The sequence below is a fragment of the Apium graveolens genome, chromosome 9 (assembly GCF_009905375.1).
Source record: "Apium graveolens cultivar Ventura chromosome 9, ASM990537v1, whole genome shotgun sequence".
In the NCBI taxonomy this organism is placed as follows: Eukaryota; Viridiplantae; Streptophyta; class Magnoliopsida; order Apiales; family Apiaceae; genus Apium; species Apium graveolens.
The window spans coordinates 101,935,612-101,952,889 of NC_133655.1; the positions used below are offsets into that span (position 1 = coordinate 101,935,612).

General features: G+C 37.0%; 1 protein-coding gene and 1 non-coding gene across 2 annotated transcripts; both read right to left on the reverse strand.

Annotated features, from left to right (window-relative positions):
• Nucleotides 1–3,451: 3,451 nt before the first annotated feature.
• LOC141685440 (uncharacterized) lies at nucleotides 3,452–4,570 on the reverse strand. The gene has a single exon (XM_074490540.1). It carries the CDS (start codon nucleotides 4,568–4,570, stop codon nucleotides 3,452–3,454), a length of 1,119 nt encoding a protein of 372 aa, XP_074346641.1.
• A 2,625-nt stretch (nucleotides 4,571–7,195) lies between these two features.
• LOC141687727 (small nucleolar RNA R71) lies at nucleotides 7,196–7,302 on the reverse strand. Its single transcript, XR_012561212.1, has one exon. It is a non-coding gene; the product is annotated as a small nucleolar RNA R71 (small nucleolar RNA).
• Nucleotides 7,303–17,278: the final 9,976 nt, after the last annotated feature.

The window sequence follows — 17,278 nt, forward strand, 5'->3', positions numbered from 1 at the left end:
AATTAAACAAAGTGTCTAGCATTAACAATTGAGGAATTAAAGCCTACAAAATATTAACAAAAATTGACAGCATGCACGATGAAGAAATAATGTTAACATATTAGATCAGTTCCTACCAATCGATGATATTTTTAAAGAGAACAAATTGAGAGGAAACCTAAAGTTTTATTTTTAGTGGCAGAGTATGTTTGATGTTTATCTCAAGGCATGAAATTTAAATGCATTTGCAAATGATATATGCAACTTGATAGGTTATGATTACTATTCAAACTGGTAAATTGATGCTAATTGATACTCTATTTTAACTGTATGATAAAGACTGCCAACAATATGGTCCTGATTGATTCTCTAATTATTCATCAATTATCTTATTCAATCTGGTAAGTTGATGCTAATTGATACTTGTTTTAAATATGTACAATAAAGACTGATAACAATATAATCCTGAATGATTATCTCATTAATCATCAATTATCTTCCTATCTATTCAATATAATTCTTAAATATATAAGTACAATTTAGATGTAACGGAATATTATATTTTAAATTTTGAGTTAATTAGTTAATTAAGGTTAATCAAATAAATTAATCCAATCATCACAATCAAAGTGTTATTAATTCCATTTTTATCAACTTGTATATTTTTGTTCATAACTCTGTCTGTTTCTCTAATTCATTTAAAAATATGCATAGGATATGAAAATGATATGAATATTTATAACAGAATCTGTTTGATTCTTTCGAAATGGAATTATAACATCTTTTTTCAGAACTTTAGAATATACATATTAAATTAATGTATTTATTTAAACTGTTAGGTTGAGATAATATGATGAAAATTGTTCCAACATTTAATAAAGATAAATACTGAGAGAATTATGCTTTACACAGAAATTATAAAATAATCCATAGCGTGGTAATACGACAATGCGGTTGAATCAGGAAGTTTATCAATATTCCAACAATTGAAAAATGACATGTCTCATCAATTTAATAGAAATGTAGTAAAAATAAAATGTCTTCAAGCTTCGTTGACGGGAATGGTTCTGCAGTGTCAAATTTGGATTTTTCAAATGTCCATCAACCTATATTGCAAAGTATGTAAAAATTATAAGCGTATATATGAAAAAATGATATAAAAATAAAAAATATATAATTTATATTTAGTTACCTCTGCCTCAAATAAAAGACATCAGGATAATCAAGATTGACAAAAAGCTTTGTTGACAAAATATTGCTGATCTGCGCTCTTCCTGTTTTTAAGAGCGAAATATATATATTATTTAAGAGCTAGAAGAAATTCTATAACTTATGAGAAGGCTTACAATTTTAAAGGTTTTTAATATAAAAAAATAAGACATTAACCTCGATACATAAAGACTCTAACAGATGCCAGAATCATAATTTTGGGTTCAATTTCAGTAACTTGGTACAATGATTCAAAATTTGTTGGCAAAGAACCGCTAAAACACACTTGGATGGCCCTCCTAAAATGAATATAATAAAACGTCAAACACTTATGGATGTTCAATAATGTTAATACGTAAAATATAAAAATTGGAGGATGGTGTAGTATTTTTATAATTGTCAAAAAGTTTATTGAAGAGTCTTACACGCCATCTGAAATTCTGAAGCGTAACACTTCCTTTTCACCAAATCTTGTCATAATAGATTGTACTGGTTGCAGGAGTTCAACAATTCCAATAACATCTACAACAATAAACTTAAAGTTAAAAACAACAATTGTAAGCGATTTGTTTTAAAATTTAATACGCAATACCAGTGGAATAAATAGGAAGCTCATCGAGAGCAGAACAATGAAGAGAATTATATAGGAGCGTCACAGGAACCAAATCAATTTATGGCACGGTATACTCAAAATTTCCTCAGGTTCCAACACCACCACAGTGATGGGAAGAAACATGATGTAATTTGCAGAACGTACAGACCTCAAAAACCTAGCAGCCGGAAGAACCTGAACACATCTGATACTTAAAAATGTGCCAGGATTAATGATAAAGGCAAACAAATTCCAAAGAGCTGGTGGAACAATTGCAAGTATGTGATTATTCTGCAAAAAAGAAAATCTTAGGATAGAGGCTGGAAAACACAATCATAGATGTGGTATAAGTCATATAGTTATTCAATCAAACCTCACAGTCCAATAGAATAAGATTGTGCCTGACTAAAACACCTTGTCGATTAGTTGATACCCACATTCTTGTCACACGGACCTTCAAAGTCCAAGCAGTATGATTACCATCCAGATTGGATAAATGATGATGGTCCTGCATATCCGAGTAATGAAAAAGTTAATAGATGTTATAAAAAAGGAGTATGTTAAATGTTCATATCAACAAAGAGGTAATGAATTGTAATTATACTTGGATGTTCTGCCATATGAACTCTGAAATTAGTTTGTGAGTTGGATATATAGCAAAAAAAATCCGAATGTGTGGAGCGTTTAAGACAATCGGCTGTATTTTTAATAAAGATATACACTATCTTTATAGTTAAGGTGATAGGCTGATAATTAGTCCATGAAAATCTCAATCAATAGATATCTATTAGAGTTGTATGATGATCCTTAACAGCTTACACTAATATTAGCATGGAAAAAAAAGATTGTGTTAAAATAGAAGATCAATTAGTAAAATAAACGTGATATTAAACAAATATTTAAATATGAGTTAGTTATCTGATAGATATTGTTGTTATCCCATAATCTTCTCTGATTATCATAATGTCTCCTTATCAATATAAAACATATTACATCTAATTATATTGAGAATTTGATATGCATAAAAAACTATTCGAGAATCTGCCTTTTACTTCGTATATGAGCATCAATAACCAATATGACCTGATGTAATTCTAATTTAATAACAAATAATTTCTCAAACTACCAATTATAATAAAATGATGAGTAACTTAGTCAGGATTGTAAATGTGCAATACAAATAACTAATCTGATACATTCTCATCATTTATGCTCGGTAGGTTGTAAAATACTTCTTCATAGACTATATTTGATGTAATATTTGTGGTGGTACCATCATGACTGTCGATGAGAATGTAGAGACCTTCTGGTCTTGTAACTCTTGAGATGGCAACGTAGACATGGCCATGAGAAAACACTGCTCTGGGAAGGTATAGACCAACCGTGTCAAGTGATTGGCCTTGGCTCTTATTAATTATCATTGCATAACAAATCTGGAGTGGGAACTGAATTCTTTTAAACTCAAAAGGCCAGCCGGTATCTGTTGAAATCATCTCTATCCTCGGGATCAAATGTTTTGAGCCAACATGGGATCCGCATAATATTTCACACTCAATACTATTCTTCTTGCATGATGTCACAATCATTCGCGTGCCATTACACAATCCCATAATTTGGTTTAAATTTCTCATAAGCATGACAACGACGCCAACCTTAATGTTTAACTCGTGCTTAGGGAACGTAAGGCATATTTAATGAGTTCAGGTACTCTACTGGAAATGCTGATATGAATTCATTATCTTCATCACCAACATCGTCAATTGAATCCTGACTAAGATATGTGTGTAGAGTTCCAGGAATTTTCTCAAGAATGCTGTTATTGATGTCGTCCACCACAACATTAGTTGGTGTTAGGATAGCTCTTGATCTTAGATAAGAATGTGAAGACATGTTTCTTAGAAAATCCGGGTAAGTAATTTCAAAAAGACTTTCTATGGGATTTTGCATGGTATGAATAACATATTGATCTGAAATCTTTATTAGCATTTCACCAGTGTCTGCATCAGGACTAAAGTTCTCAACTTTACCATCACCAACTAAAAGCTGCCATTTACTGAAATCCGCTATAACCTTATTCTCCATTTCTGTATTTCCTGCATGAAGCCGCATATTTTGCTTAAGTAAAAATACTTGGCAAAATTCCAAAATCTTTGATTTATTGAGGGTGGAACCTACTACTTCAGCTCTGGATGTCTTTGGAATCACGGGTAAAATCTGCCTATAATCTCCGCCAAAAACTACTGTGATACTACCAAATGGTTTCTTTGCTCTCCTTTTATCAACATCAGACATTATATCCCTCAAAGAACGGTCAACAGATTCAAAGGCATGACGATGTTGCATTGGGGCTTCATCCCAAATGATCAAATCAGTTTGTTGGATTAATTCTGCAATATCGGTTCCATGTCTGATTCCGGCTGTACTATCCTGATCAAGTTTCAAAGGAATATGGAATCTTGAATGTGCAGTTCTACCACCAGACAACAATACGGCTGCTATTCCATATGAGGCAACAGGAAGCACAATCTTTCCTTCTGAACGAAGGCGACAATATAATGTATGCCACATAAATGTCTTGCCGCATTCTCCACTTTTATATACAAAGAAAACACCACCTACCTTATTATAAACATTTTGTATGATAGAATCATAAACGTTCTTCTGTTCAGGGTTGAGCATTCCAAGATTCTTTTCATGCAAAATTTTCAGTTCTTCTTTATCATATGAAGTTTCTTCTTGGAGTAGTCTGTTAACAGCATTGCTAAAATAAACTTCACTTGGAAATGGCATTGTCGCGTAGTCCTTCAAACTCTTCCCGATGTCATTAAACAATTTTTCAATTTTTACGGGCAAAAATATATATGAAGTGTTATGTTAGTTTAAAAATATACTACATATAATATCTAAAACAAAATTATGTTAATTATTTAGGTAGTATGATAATGAGATATAAACCAACAAGTGCATAATTCTTCAAATCTTTGTCTGATAGGTATAGATGAGGATCATTAAGCATATGTCGCCTGATGATGAGAATATCATCTGACATACATTGCCAATTAGCTTCCCAAAGTCTAAGTGGATCTGAAATAGGACTATATGTCAAAATATTGACAAAAATTGCACGTAACTGTGGAGGCAATGATGTATGGGAGTTCTCGGCAATTGCTTCATGCCATTGGTTATCATTTTGTAGAAGACCAAGGGCCGCACATGCTTCCTTGAATGTTTCGTGGAAGTGTCCATTAACAGTTTTAAGATCTTCAAAAGACCTGGAACCTTTCTTCCTAAGGAACAACATGCGGAGATATAATAGTTCACCACTTGATGAATGTGATAAGTGGCATTTTATACCACTTAGAGCGTCTCATAATGGCTTGAATTGATGTCTTGAACTCGAGTATTTTGTATATTTAACGCGTTTTCGAGTGTTTTTGCATTTCAGGATATAACTTACTTAGATAGGATGATTTCATCAAAATAAGCCTTAGGAAGTACTTGGGATCAGTTGCGGGGAGTTGTGCGAAGAAATCAGCAAAATCAGAAGCAAAAATTAGATTTTTCCAAAAGGCTTGCAAGCACCCGCCTGGAAGGAGCAGGCGACCGCCTGGTAGCAGGCGCCCACCTGAAAGGAGGAGGCGGCCTCCTGGGTGCGGGAAATTAAATTATGGATTTTAGAATTCAAGTTCTAATGGGCTTCTGTTGGTGCTGGTTCTTGTGGACTCTTATATAAACCTATTGGGGAGACATTTTCTAAAAGAAGTAACAAGAAGAGAAGATCAAGAAGACCGTTTTAGCATGCAACAACGAAGAAGAGGAAGCATACATTTATCTTATGATTCTTTTAATTCGTTGTAACAGTGGATGCTAGTTTTCTTTACTCTTTGAACCTTAATACTCTTGTGACATACTCTATTTTTATTAAGTATTTTTATTAGTTTATATCGTTGTGTTATTATCATGTTTTCATATGAACCCATGGTGACGATGAGTTCTATCATGGGCTAATCGTGATCATGGGATCATAGTGGATTTACTATAGATTTGCTATAGATTTCTTTAGTTAATTGTTTAATACCTTGGTACGTGGTGATTGTATGATATCTAGCATAGGTTGTGCTTATTCGTCTTATGTGCGTCGCGAACATATAAGATAGTTTGTTAATCTCTTGTGAAGTGACAGTGAATCTTGAGATTTAGAACTTACCATACTAGCATAGGTTCATGTATTGTATGCATGATTAGTGGGTAACTCTAACCATTTTACTTGCCCTGTGTAATCATAATGAATAACTTGCGCTTAAATCGTTATGTTGTCAAATTCTGTAGACATATAGGGTCTCAACATAATTGATGCCTATTCAACTTCTATCTTAATTGTGGATGTTTGGTAGAATGGTATTCGTACAACGAAAGTTGGCATTTATCAGTTTCATGTTGTTCGATTAATATCATCACCATTACATGCTAAGGGTAATAACAATAACTATTGAATGAAGTAGTAATGAAGTTATGATCTCATGTGTGTTTAATATTGTTAATTTAAGTATTTAATTCTCGTAGTTAATATTAGTTAATCAATCTTAATTGTTATTGTCTTGACATTGAAGAATAATCATAAATTGGTGAGTAAGTGTTAATTAAATATAATTAATCAGAGTCTCTGTGGGAACGAACTAGAAATCATTCTATACTACTTGCAAACGCGTATACTTGCATGATTTATTTAGCGCGTTTTTTCTCCTTAACAAGTTTTTGGCGCCGCTGCCGGGGACTCGTTGTTAATTTGTTTAGTTTATGTACTTGCCATCAGTGGTAATTAGGATTTTATTGATTAAGACTTGTTACTTAGTGCTTCTGGTTGTGTTTCAGGTACTCTAGCGAGCGTTTATGCAAACACGTTCTCGCACCCACAAGAGAAATCTAGATACAGCTGAGGAGACAGATTCAACTCTCGACTTTCCGGAGAAGATAGTTTTTGAAGAATCGGATAAAGAGAGTGAAAAGAAAGAACCTGTAACAATGGGTGATCGTATATTTCAAGCTGATCCAACTCTTATGGACTTTTCTCAGCCTAAAATTGATGACATTCAGTCAAACATCATTCATCCGGCTATTCAGGCCAATACTTTTGAAATCAAGCCGGACACTATTCAGATGGTGCAGAATTCTGTTTCTTTCGGAGGTGCTGCGACTGAAGATCCCAACATGCATATCGGGAATTTTGTCGAGATCTGTAGTACTTTCAAATATAATGGTGTTACTGATGAGGCTAACAAGCTGAGGCTTTTACCATTCTCTCTGAGGGACAAAGCTAAGGACTGGTTACATTCTTTACCAGCTGGGTCCATCACTACATGGGAAGATCTCGCGCAAAAGTTTATGGTGAAGTTCTTTCCAATGGCCAAGATTGCAGCTATGAGGAGTTCTCTTACTTAGTTTACGCAGCAACAAGGAGAATCTATGTGCGAAGCTTGGGAGCGCTACAAGGAGATGTTGATAAATTGTCCACATCATGGTATGCCTGATTGGATGGTGATCACTGGTTTCTACAATGGTTTGGGGGCCCAATCTAGGCCCATGCTCGATGCAACTTCTGGAGGCGCTTTGTGGGCCAAAAGCTATACTGAAGCCTATAATCTCATTGAAACTATGGCTGTAAACGAGCATAAAAATGATACAGCTATAGCTATTGCAGCGCAGCTCCAAGCGCTGTCTATGAAGGTCGATTCTTTAGCCAACTATGGAGTCAATTAAATAGCTATTGTCTGTGAGCTTTGTGCAGGCTCTCATGCTACGAATCAGTGTTCTCTTGTTAATGAATCTGTTCAGTATGTGAACAATTTTCAGAGATCGCAACAGCCTGTGCCCGCTACTTATCATCCTAATAACAGAAATCGTCCCAATTTCAACTGGAGCAATAATCAGAATGCTGTTCAGTAACCATATCAGCAAGCTGCAAGTAAACAGTTTAATCCACCTGGATTCCAGCAACCTCAGCAATATGCTCAAAGGCAATCATATCCTCAACAAGGAGGTGCTGCTCCACCTTCTAGTGCTGATTTCGAGGAGTTAAAGCTGTTGTGCAAAAGTCAGGCTGTTTCTATCAAGACCTTGGAAAATAAAATTGGACAAATAGACAATGCCTTGCTCAATCGTCAACCTGGCACACTTTCCAGCGATACTGAAGTGCCAGGCAGGAAGGAAACTAAGGAGCAAGTCAAAGCTGTCACCTTAAGGTCTGGAAAAGTTGCTGATGCTGAAAAAGCAAAAGATGGAGAAGCTGAAGCTGTAGATGAAGAAGAAAAGCAAAAGGAGAAAGAGGGGGAACCAAGGAAGACTACTGTTGAACACACTCTTCCTGAGGGTAATACAGAGGATAAAAAGCTCTATCCTCCACCACCTTTCCTAAGCGATTGCAAAAACAAAAGCTGGACAAGTAATTTGGTAAGTTTCTGGAGGTATTCAAGAAACTTCACATCAACATACCTCTCACAAAGGCTTTGGAGCAAATGCCTAGTTATGCGAAATTCATGAAAGGTATTCTTTCAAGGAAGGTGAAACTGGATGATCTTGATACCGTTGCTCTGACGGAAGAGTGCAGTGCCGTGCTGCAGCAAAAGTTACCTCCAAAGCTTAAGGATCCAGGTAGCTTCACCATTCCTTGACCATTGGCAAGTTATCATTCGACAAGTGCCTTTATGATTTGGGAGCAAGCATCAATCTGATGCCGTTGTCTATCTTCAAAAAGCTAAATTTTCTTGATCCAAAGCCCACCTACATGTCTCTACAATTGCCTGATCATTTGTATTATATACCCACGAGGCATCGTGGAGGACGTGCTAGTAAAGGTGGACAAGCTCATCTTTCCTGCAGACTTTGTCATTCTGGATTTTGAGGAAGATAAGAAGATTCCCATAATCTTGGGAAGACCTTTCCTGGCTATATACCGTACCTTGATAGATGTGCAAAAAGGTGAACTTACTATGAGGGTGCAAGATCAGGATGTGACATTCAATGTGTTCAATGCAATGAAATTCCCTACGGAAGATGAGAAGTGCTTCAAGATGGATTTGGTCGATTCTGCAGTTATTTGATCATGTGCTAAGGTCTGATGCCTTAGAAAAAGCCTTATTGGGGGAATTTGACAGTGATGATGAGGAAGGCAATGAGCAGTTATAATATCTAAATGCTTCTCCTTGGAAATGAAAGCTAGATATGCCATTTGAATCTCTTGGTAATACTGATCTCAAGAATGCTGAGGGAAAGCTCAAACCATCTATCGAGGAAGCACCTACTTTGGAGCTTAAACCATTGTCTGAACACTCGAGGTATGCTTTTTTAGGTGATGCATCTACTTTGCCTGTTATTATTACATCTGACCTTTCAGGTAGTGATGAGGACAAGCTCTTGAGGATTTTGAGAGAATTCAAATCGGCCATCGGATGGATTATAGCATATATAAAAGGGATCATCCCTTCGTACTGCATGCATAAAATTCTGCTAGAGGAAGGTAGCAAGCCGACTGTTGAGAAACAGCGAAGGCTTAATCCTATTATAAAAGAAGTGGTGAAGAAAGAAATTCTAAAGTGGCTGGATGCGGGAATCATATATCCTATTTCTGACAGTTCTTGGGTGAGCCCCGTGCAATGTGTACCTAAGAAAAGAGGTATTACTGGGTAGCAAATGAGAAGAACGAGCTCATCCCCATTAGAACAGTCACAGGATGGAGGGTATGCATGGACTATAGAAAGTTGAATAAAGACAAAAGGAAGGATCACTTCCCTCTTCCATTTATTGATCAGATGCTTAATAGGTTGGCTGGTCATGAGTATTATTGTCTTCTGGATGGCTATTTGGGCTACAATCAGATTTGCATTGCACCAGAAGATCAAGAGAAGACTACTTTCACTTGTCCATTCGGCACATTTGCTTTCCGTAGAGTTTTTTTTGGCTTATGTGGTGCACCTGCCACTTTTCAGAGATGCATGATGGCTATATTCTCTGATATGATTGGAAATAATATCGAAGTGTTCATGGACGACTTCTCCGTCTTTGGACATTCAAATGATGAATGCTTGAACAATCTCCGTTTGGTGCTCAAAAGGTGTGTGGAAACCAATCTGGTGCTCAATTGGGAAAAATGTCATTTCATGGTGCAGCAAGGCATCATTCTTGGGCATAAGGTCTCTAGTAAGGGTCTTGAGGTGGATAAATCCAAGGTGGGAGTCATTGAAAATATTCCGCCACCTATTTCTGTGAAAGGAATCCGTAGTTTTCTTGGTCATGCTAGGTTTTATCGGCGTTTCATCAAGGACTTCTTTAAGATATCTAAGCCGTTATGCAACTTGCTCGAGAAAGATGTGCCTTTCAAATTTGATGATGAATGCTTGGAAGCATTCGAGACTCTCAAGAAGAGTTTGATCACAACACCAATTATTACGACACCTGATTGGAGAGAACCTTTTGAGATGATGTGTGATGTAAGTGATTATGCAGTGGGAGCAGTTCTTGGGCAGCGGAAGTCTAATATCTTTCATGTGGTCTACTATGCTAGTAAGACGCTAAATGGAGCTCAACTGAACTATACCACTACTGAGAAGGAGCTCTTGGCTATAGTTTTTGGTTTCAAAAAATTCCGATCTTACCTACTTGGGACAAATGTGACAGTGTTTACTGATCACGCTGCCATCCGCTATCTTGTTTCAAAGAAGGATTCGAAGCCTAGACTTATTCGTTGGGTACTTTTGCTACAGGAATTTGAATTAGAGATCAAGGATCGAAAAGGTACTGAAAATCAAGTAGCTGACCATCTCTCTAGATTGGAGAATCCCGATTCTACTTCACATGATAAGACATTGATCAATGAATCTTTTCCGGATGAGCAGTTGTTCACAATTCAAGAGGAAGAACCATGGTTCGCAGACATTGTGAACTATCTTGTTAGCAATATAATGCCTCATAACATGAATGCGGCTCAAAAGAAGAAGTTTCTGCATGAGGTGAAGTGGTATATGTGGGATGAACCATATTTGTTTAGACAAGGAGCCGACTAGATCATCAGAAGATGTATCCCATTCTTTGAAACAGAGGGGATATTACGAGACTGTCATTCCACAGTTTATGGTGGACATTATGGTGGTGAAAAGACAGCAGCTCGTATTCTTCAGGCATGTTTTTTCTGGCCTACGTTGTTTAAGGATGCACATCAGTTCATTTTAAGGTGTGATCGTTGCCAAAGAGTTGGGAATCTTACTAGAAAGGATGAGATGCCTTTAAATGTGATGCTTGAAGTTGAGGTCTTCGATGTTTGGGGAATTGATTTCATGGGACCATTTATCTCATCCTGCAATAATCAGTACATCTTGCTGGCAGTCGATTATGTCTCGAAATGGGTAGAAGTCAAGGCTCTACCAGCTAATGATGCAAAGGTAGTGCTGAATTTTCTTCATAAGCAGATATTCACAAGGTTTGGAACGCCAAGAGTTATCATAAGTGATGAAGGGTCGCATTTCTGCAATCATAAGTTCACTTCCATGATGCAACCCTATAATATGAATCATCGCATTGCTACTGCCTATCATCCGCAAACTAATGGTCAAGCTGAAGTGTCTAATAGAGAGATCAAGTGCATTCTAGAGAAAGTTGTTTGTCCATCAAGGAAAGATTGGTCTTTAAAGCTCGATGAAGCTGTTTGGGCTTATAGAACAGCATGCAAGACTCCACTTGGGATGTCCCCATTTCAACTTGTCTATGGTAAGGGATGTCATTTACCTGCGGAGCTTGAGCATAAGGCTTATTAGGCATTGAAGAAGTTAAATTTTGATTTAGATGCAGCTGGGAAGAAGCGAATGCTTCAGTTAAATGAACTTGATGAATTTCAACTTCAAGTGTACGAAAATAACAAAATGTACAAGGAACAAGTAAAAAGGTGGCACGACAGAAAGCTATCTCCTAAGTCATTTGTGCCGGGGCAACAAGTTCTTCTATTCAACTCTCGTCTTCGACTTTTTCCTGGAAAGTTAAAATCAAGGTGGTCTGGACCATTTATCGTCAAAACTGTGTTTCCACATGGAGCGGTGGAGATTTTTGAGAACAATCCGGGCCAAGAATTCAAAGTAAATGGTCAGAGATTGAAGCACTATTATGGGGATACGGCAAACCGTGAAGTGGTTAGTGCCGTTTTATTGTCAACTTGATCGTATTACTCTACGTCAAGCTAATGACGTAAAAGAAGTGCTTCTTGGAAGGCAACCCAAGATATGAGACCATAGGAACCCTTATAATGTAGTACTTTATCCAAAAACCCAAAAAAAAATAAAAAAATATGGCAGATTTTTTTTTCCAGAGACCTAGCAGGCGCCCGCATGCTAGGATTGGTGCCATGAGACCGCCCGCGGACCTGAATTTTGAAAAAATTCGTTTTCAGCCTATAAAAAAACACAAAAAAACAGAAAAGCAAAAAAACCACAGCCCACAATCCCCATTACCCACGATTTCCTCCTACAAATTAACCACAATCCCCACTCCTAATCAAATTATAACCCTAATTTGCCATATATATACATACAACCTCATATTACACATCTCATATACTTCCAACTCTCAAACTCTCTCCTACACACCAAACATAAACTCTCAAGCCCTTATTTTCTGTTTTCATGGCACCAAAGAGATCAGAACTATGGCTAGCAGCAGCACCAATCCGACTGCTACTGATTCGTCGAGGAGCACTGCTGCGAGGCCTCGATTATTGGATAGGGCTGTTGAAGAGGAGTATACCAAGCTGCTTACTAAGCCGATTATGAAGGAGAGGGGGTTTTTGCCATCGGGGAGGGATCGTGAGTTGTTACCGATGATTGCAGAGAAGGGATTGATGACCTTCTGCGAGTCACCTGAGGCTATACCGATGAGTGTTGTTCGCGAGTTCTATGCGAACGCCAAGGCCGATAAGAATGGGGTTTTTGTTATTCGTGGGATTACTGTTGATTATCAGCCCGAGGCGATTCGCCGGGTTATTGGGAAGCGACAAAGGAAACCACAGGAGGAGAATTAGAATAAAAAGCCCCTGAGGATTTTGACTCAGACTTGATTATTGCTACTCTCTATCAGCCGGGCATGGTGTGGAAGTTTAGGAGGGGATCTAATGATTATTGTTCTTTCCCTGCTGTAGCGATGAATAAGTATGCTCGTGCTTGGAATGCATTTATTTATGCTAATATTCTTCCTTCTTCGTATGCACATGAGGTTACAGTTGAGAGAGCCTGGTTGTTGTGGGGGATTCTGAATGAGGAGTATTACGTGGATCTTGGTGAGTTCATCTACCAAGGGATTTTGAAGTTTTTGAGGGGAAAGTCACAATACAATATCCCGTATACCTCTATTGTCACCAAGCTATGCAAGGCAGTTGGAGTCCAGTGGCCTTCTTATGAGCAGCTGCATATGCCAGCCGCTCCTATTGATTCATCGACGCTGAATGTGTTGCAGGAGTGGACGGGTGGAGAGCCCGAGTCACATGGTTTGGGATATCACCTCCCAGGAGGACGTCCAGCAGCTAGGGCTACCATGGCTAGGTCCAGTCAGGCTCAGGGAGAGGCTGGTTCTTCGAGAGCTCATGGAGGAGATGGTTCGAGATTGGTTGATGTCTAGTACAAGAGGCTTTCCAGGAGGATGGATGCGATGCATGAGTCGCAGAGTAGGTTTGCGCAGGAGCTCACCCTAGCGCTTGGGACTGCATTTAGAGGCCTTGGAGCCGACATCCAGTGGCCCGTTTTTTGTGAGGATTCTGCTTATCCACCTCCTGACACTCCACCCTCTAAGGGTGATGATGATGATTCTTCTGAGTAGGTATACCCTGTGTTCCTTTCTATTACCTTCATTGGGGACAGTGAAGATTTTATGTTTGGGGGTGGTAGTTAAGGAACATATTTGTGTGTGTGTCATGTAGTTACATTTTTATATTAGTTTAGTTCATATAGTTGTATATTTTTGCCATATAGTTTTTTTATATAGTTTTTTTTATTATTTTATAGCTTTATTTATCATATCATATAGCTCATGCATATACCATGATCCCTTTTGTGTTGCTTTACCGATTGATATATGATATTGATGCGAGTTTAGTGCTAGCGTTAGAGTGATGTTGAATCTTGTTAGGTTGGCATGCATGCTAGAAACACTTGTAATTTTACTAAGTCTTAGAGTATGCTTAAGGACTAGATTGTTGTCATGGTTTGATGGTTTTTTAGGTTAATCTATTGCTTATGCTTAGAATGTATGATAGGCTATTAATGATAAAAGGCATGAAAAGATAAAAATTAGAGTAAAAATTGGAATTCATTGCTAGTTGTGGCTAGGCGTCAAATGGCTAGTAGCCGACTCATATTTTTATGAGTAGTCTAGGGTTGAGCAAGATGGAGCGAAACATAATTGCTCAGAAATTAAAAAAAAATATATAGAAAAAAAATAAAAAAAAGGAAAAAAGAAAAGAGAAGAAAAAAAATGGTTTAATGCATAATTGATCACGAGTGAGCTCTTTGGTATTTGAGTTATTAAGTTCTTAGGGGACTTTGTGCCTAGTGACCTAAGGCTTTTATAGTCTGGGATCTGCTAACCTAACGCTCGCTAAATGGATACCATTGCATAAGTCTTTTGTGGACGTCACTCATTACACAATCAAATAAGCATTTGTTTATGTGTTGAATAAAAGCATGATTCCATAATAAACTCCTATGATCATGAAGTGTTATAAGTCATTTTGTGTCTAGAATATATTCTTCATATAATCTTGTGATTGCCTTGAGGATAGTTAAATTATGGTGATTGATCTAGTTTCGAAGCATATCTGTTAAGCATTCACACACACCATGTTTCTAGTTGTATGTTAGCTTGCATGATTTGATTGATCTCTAGCCGCCTAATTGCATTGTTGATATGTCATGTATTGGTTGGTTTAGTCATCGCGATGGGGATCGCTGCATTCATATAGTTTGCATTTTATGCATGTTTTATTCTGTTTTTGAGTCTGTGCTGCTTGAGGACAAGCATCGATTTAAGTTTGGGGGTGTGATAAGTGGCATTTTATACCACTTAGAGTGTCTCATAACGGCTTGAATTGATGTCTTGAACTCGAGTATTTTGTGTAATTAATACATTTTTGAGTGTTTTTGCATTTTAGGGTATAACTTGCTTAGATATGAGGATTTCATCAAAATAAGCCTTAGGAAGTACTTGGGATCAGTTGCAGGGAGTTGTGCGAAGAAATCAGCAAAATCAGAAGCAAAAATTGGATTTTTCCAGAAGGCTTGCAGGCGCCCGCCTGGAAGGAGGAGGTGGCCGCCTGGGTGCGGGAAATTAAATTCTAGATTGTAGAATTCAAGTTCTAATGGGCTTCTATTGGTGCTGGTTCTTGTGGACTCTTTTATAAACCTATTGGGGAGATGTTTTCAAAAAGAAGTAACAAGGAGAGAAGATCAAGAAGACCGTTTTAGCACGCAACAACGAAGAAGAGGAAGCATACGTTTATCTTGAGATTCTTTTAATTCGTTGTAACAGTGGATGCTGGTTTTCTTTACTCTTTGAACTTTAATACTCTTGTGACGTACTCTGTTTTTATTAAGTATTTTTATTAGTTTATATCGTTGTGTTATTATCATGTTTTCATATGAACCCATGGTGATGATGAGTTCTATCATGGGCTAATCGTAATCATGGGATCATAGTGGATTTGCTATAGATTTCTTTAGTTAATTATTTAATACCTTGGTATGTGGTGATTGTATGATATCTAGCATAGGTTGTGCTTATTCGTCTTATGTACGTCGCGAACATATAAGATAGTTTATTAATCTCTTGTGAAGCGATAGTGAATCTTGAGATTTAGAACTTACCATGCTAGCATAGGTTCATGTATTGTATGCATGATTAATGGGTAACTCTAACCGTTTTACTTGCCCTGTGTAATCATAATGAATAACTTACGCTTAAATCGTTATGTTGTGAAATTCTATAAACATATAGGGTCTCAACATAATTGATGCCTATTCAACTTCTATCTTAATTGTGGATGCTTGGTAGAATGGTATTCGTATAATGAAAGTTGGCGTTTATCAATTTCGTGTTGTTCAATTAATATCATCACCATTACATGCTAAGGGTAATAACAATAACTATTGAATGAAGTAGTAATGAAGTTATGATCTCATGTGTGTTTAATATTGTTAATTTAAGTGTTTAATTCTCATAGTTAATATTAGTTAATCAATCTTAATTGTTATTATCTTGACATTGAAGAATAATCATACATTGGTGAGTAAGTTTTAATTAAATATAATTAATCAGAGTCTCTGTGGGAATGAATTAGAAATTATTCTATACTACTTGCGAACGCGTATACTTGCGTGATTTATTTAGCGCGTGTTTTCGCCCTAACAGAATGCACTTCAGAGAGTCTCCCAATAACATCTCCTCTTTTCCTTTCTTTCCAGATACCGGGTCGAGGATGCCAAGTAAATTTATTTGGAAATTCAGAATAACTATAATTCCTCGCATTTGGGAAAGTCTGATTTGCATCAAACCATGCTTCTAACTTGGTTTTTTTGATATTGCCTTGTCACAAACATCCTCCAAGACATCTCCAGCCTTAAACGAAACATGCTTCTCGCCTAGTAAATGTATCGGTAACCTCTCTACCGATGGCCAACGGGAATAAATGTCAAAAGCAAATATCCTCCAAGATGCTTCTGACACGCAAACATATCTCCCATCCAAATAATGTTTTACCTCATCAATCGGACCTTTTGGTGCTTTTTTCGGGATTGTTGTAGAAGTACCTGTACGTGTTTTCCTCAAACACATTATTACCGTGTCATGACCCTTTAGACAGTATTTGAAAAGGTACTTTAATGATCTTGAATTATTGCAAATCTCCAGATTTATGTGACATTGAAAATACACCAAAAGATCGCGATTGAATGGGACAACAAAGCGATTATCAAGATTGACCCTCTTCTTGTTAATGGTAATTCCAGTCCTCCTTCTTTTATATACGGGGAATCCACATCCATCAAAAAATGTATGAGAATTATACCTGTAACAAAATATATTTAAAATTGTAAAAAATCTAGTAATAAAACTGGAGGTATTAACAAAGTAAAGTATTTATAATTTAAGGATCTTAATGAAAATACCGCTTAGGAAAATGCTTTATACAGTTTCCTTTGACCATGCATGGAGATTTAGTATAATCAGAACCACATGGTCCGTGGATCATATAATTGCTCACGACATTATATCCAACTGGATCAATTTCTGGATCGGGAATTTCAGCTGGTACCATTTTATTAATTTGCTCAGTTGTTTTAGGTCTATCGTCGGGGTGCAACCAAATTAATATATGAGCGTGAGGCAATCCACGCTTCTGGAATTCAATTACATGCATCACTATGGAAATATTATAGAAAAATGGTTAGTACCATGCAAAATATATACTAAAAGTGC

Bases quoted from the DNA above. Each gene is read 5' to 3' on its own strand.
- LOC141685440 (XM_074490540.1), bottom strand. From the start codon at position 4,570: ATGCCATTTCCAAGTGAAGTTTATTTTAGCAATGCTGTTAACAGACTA.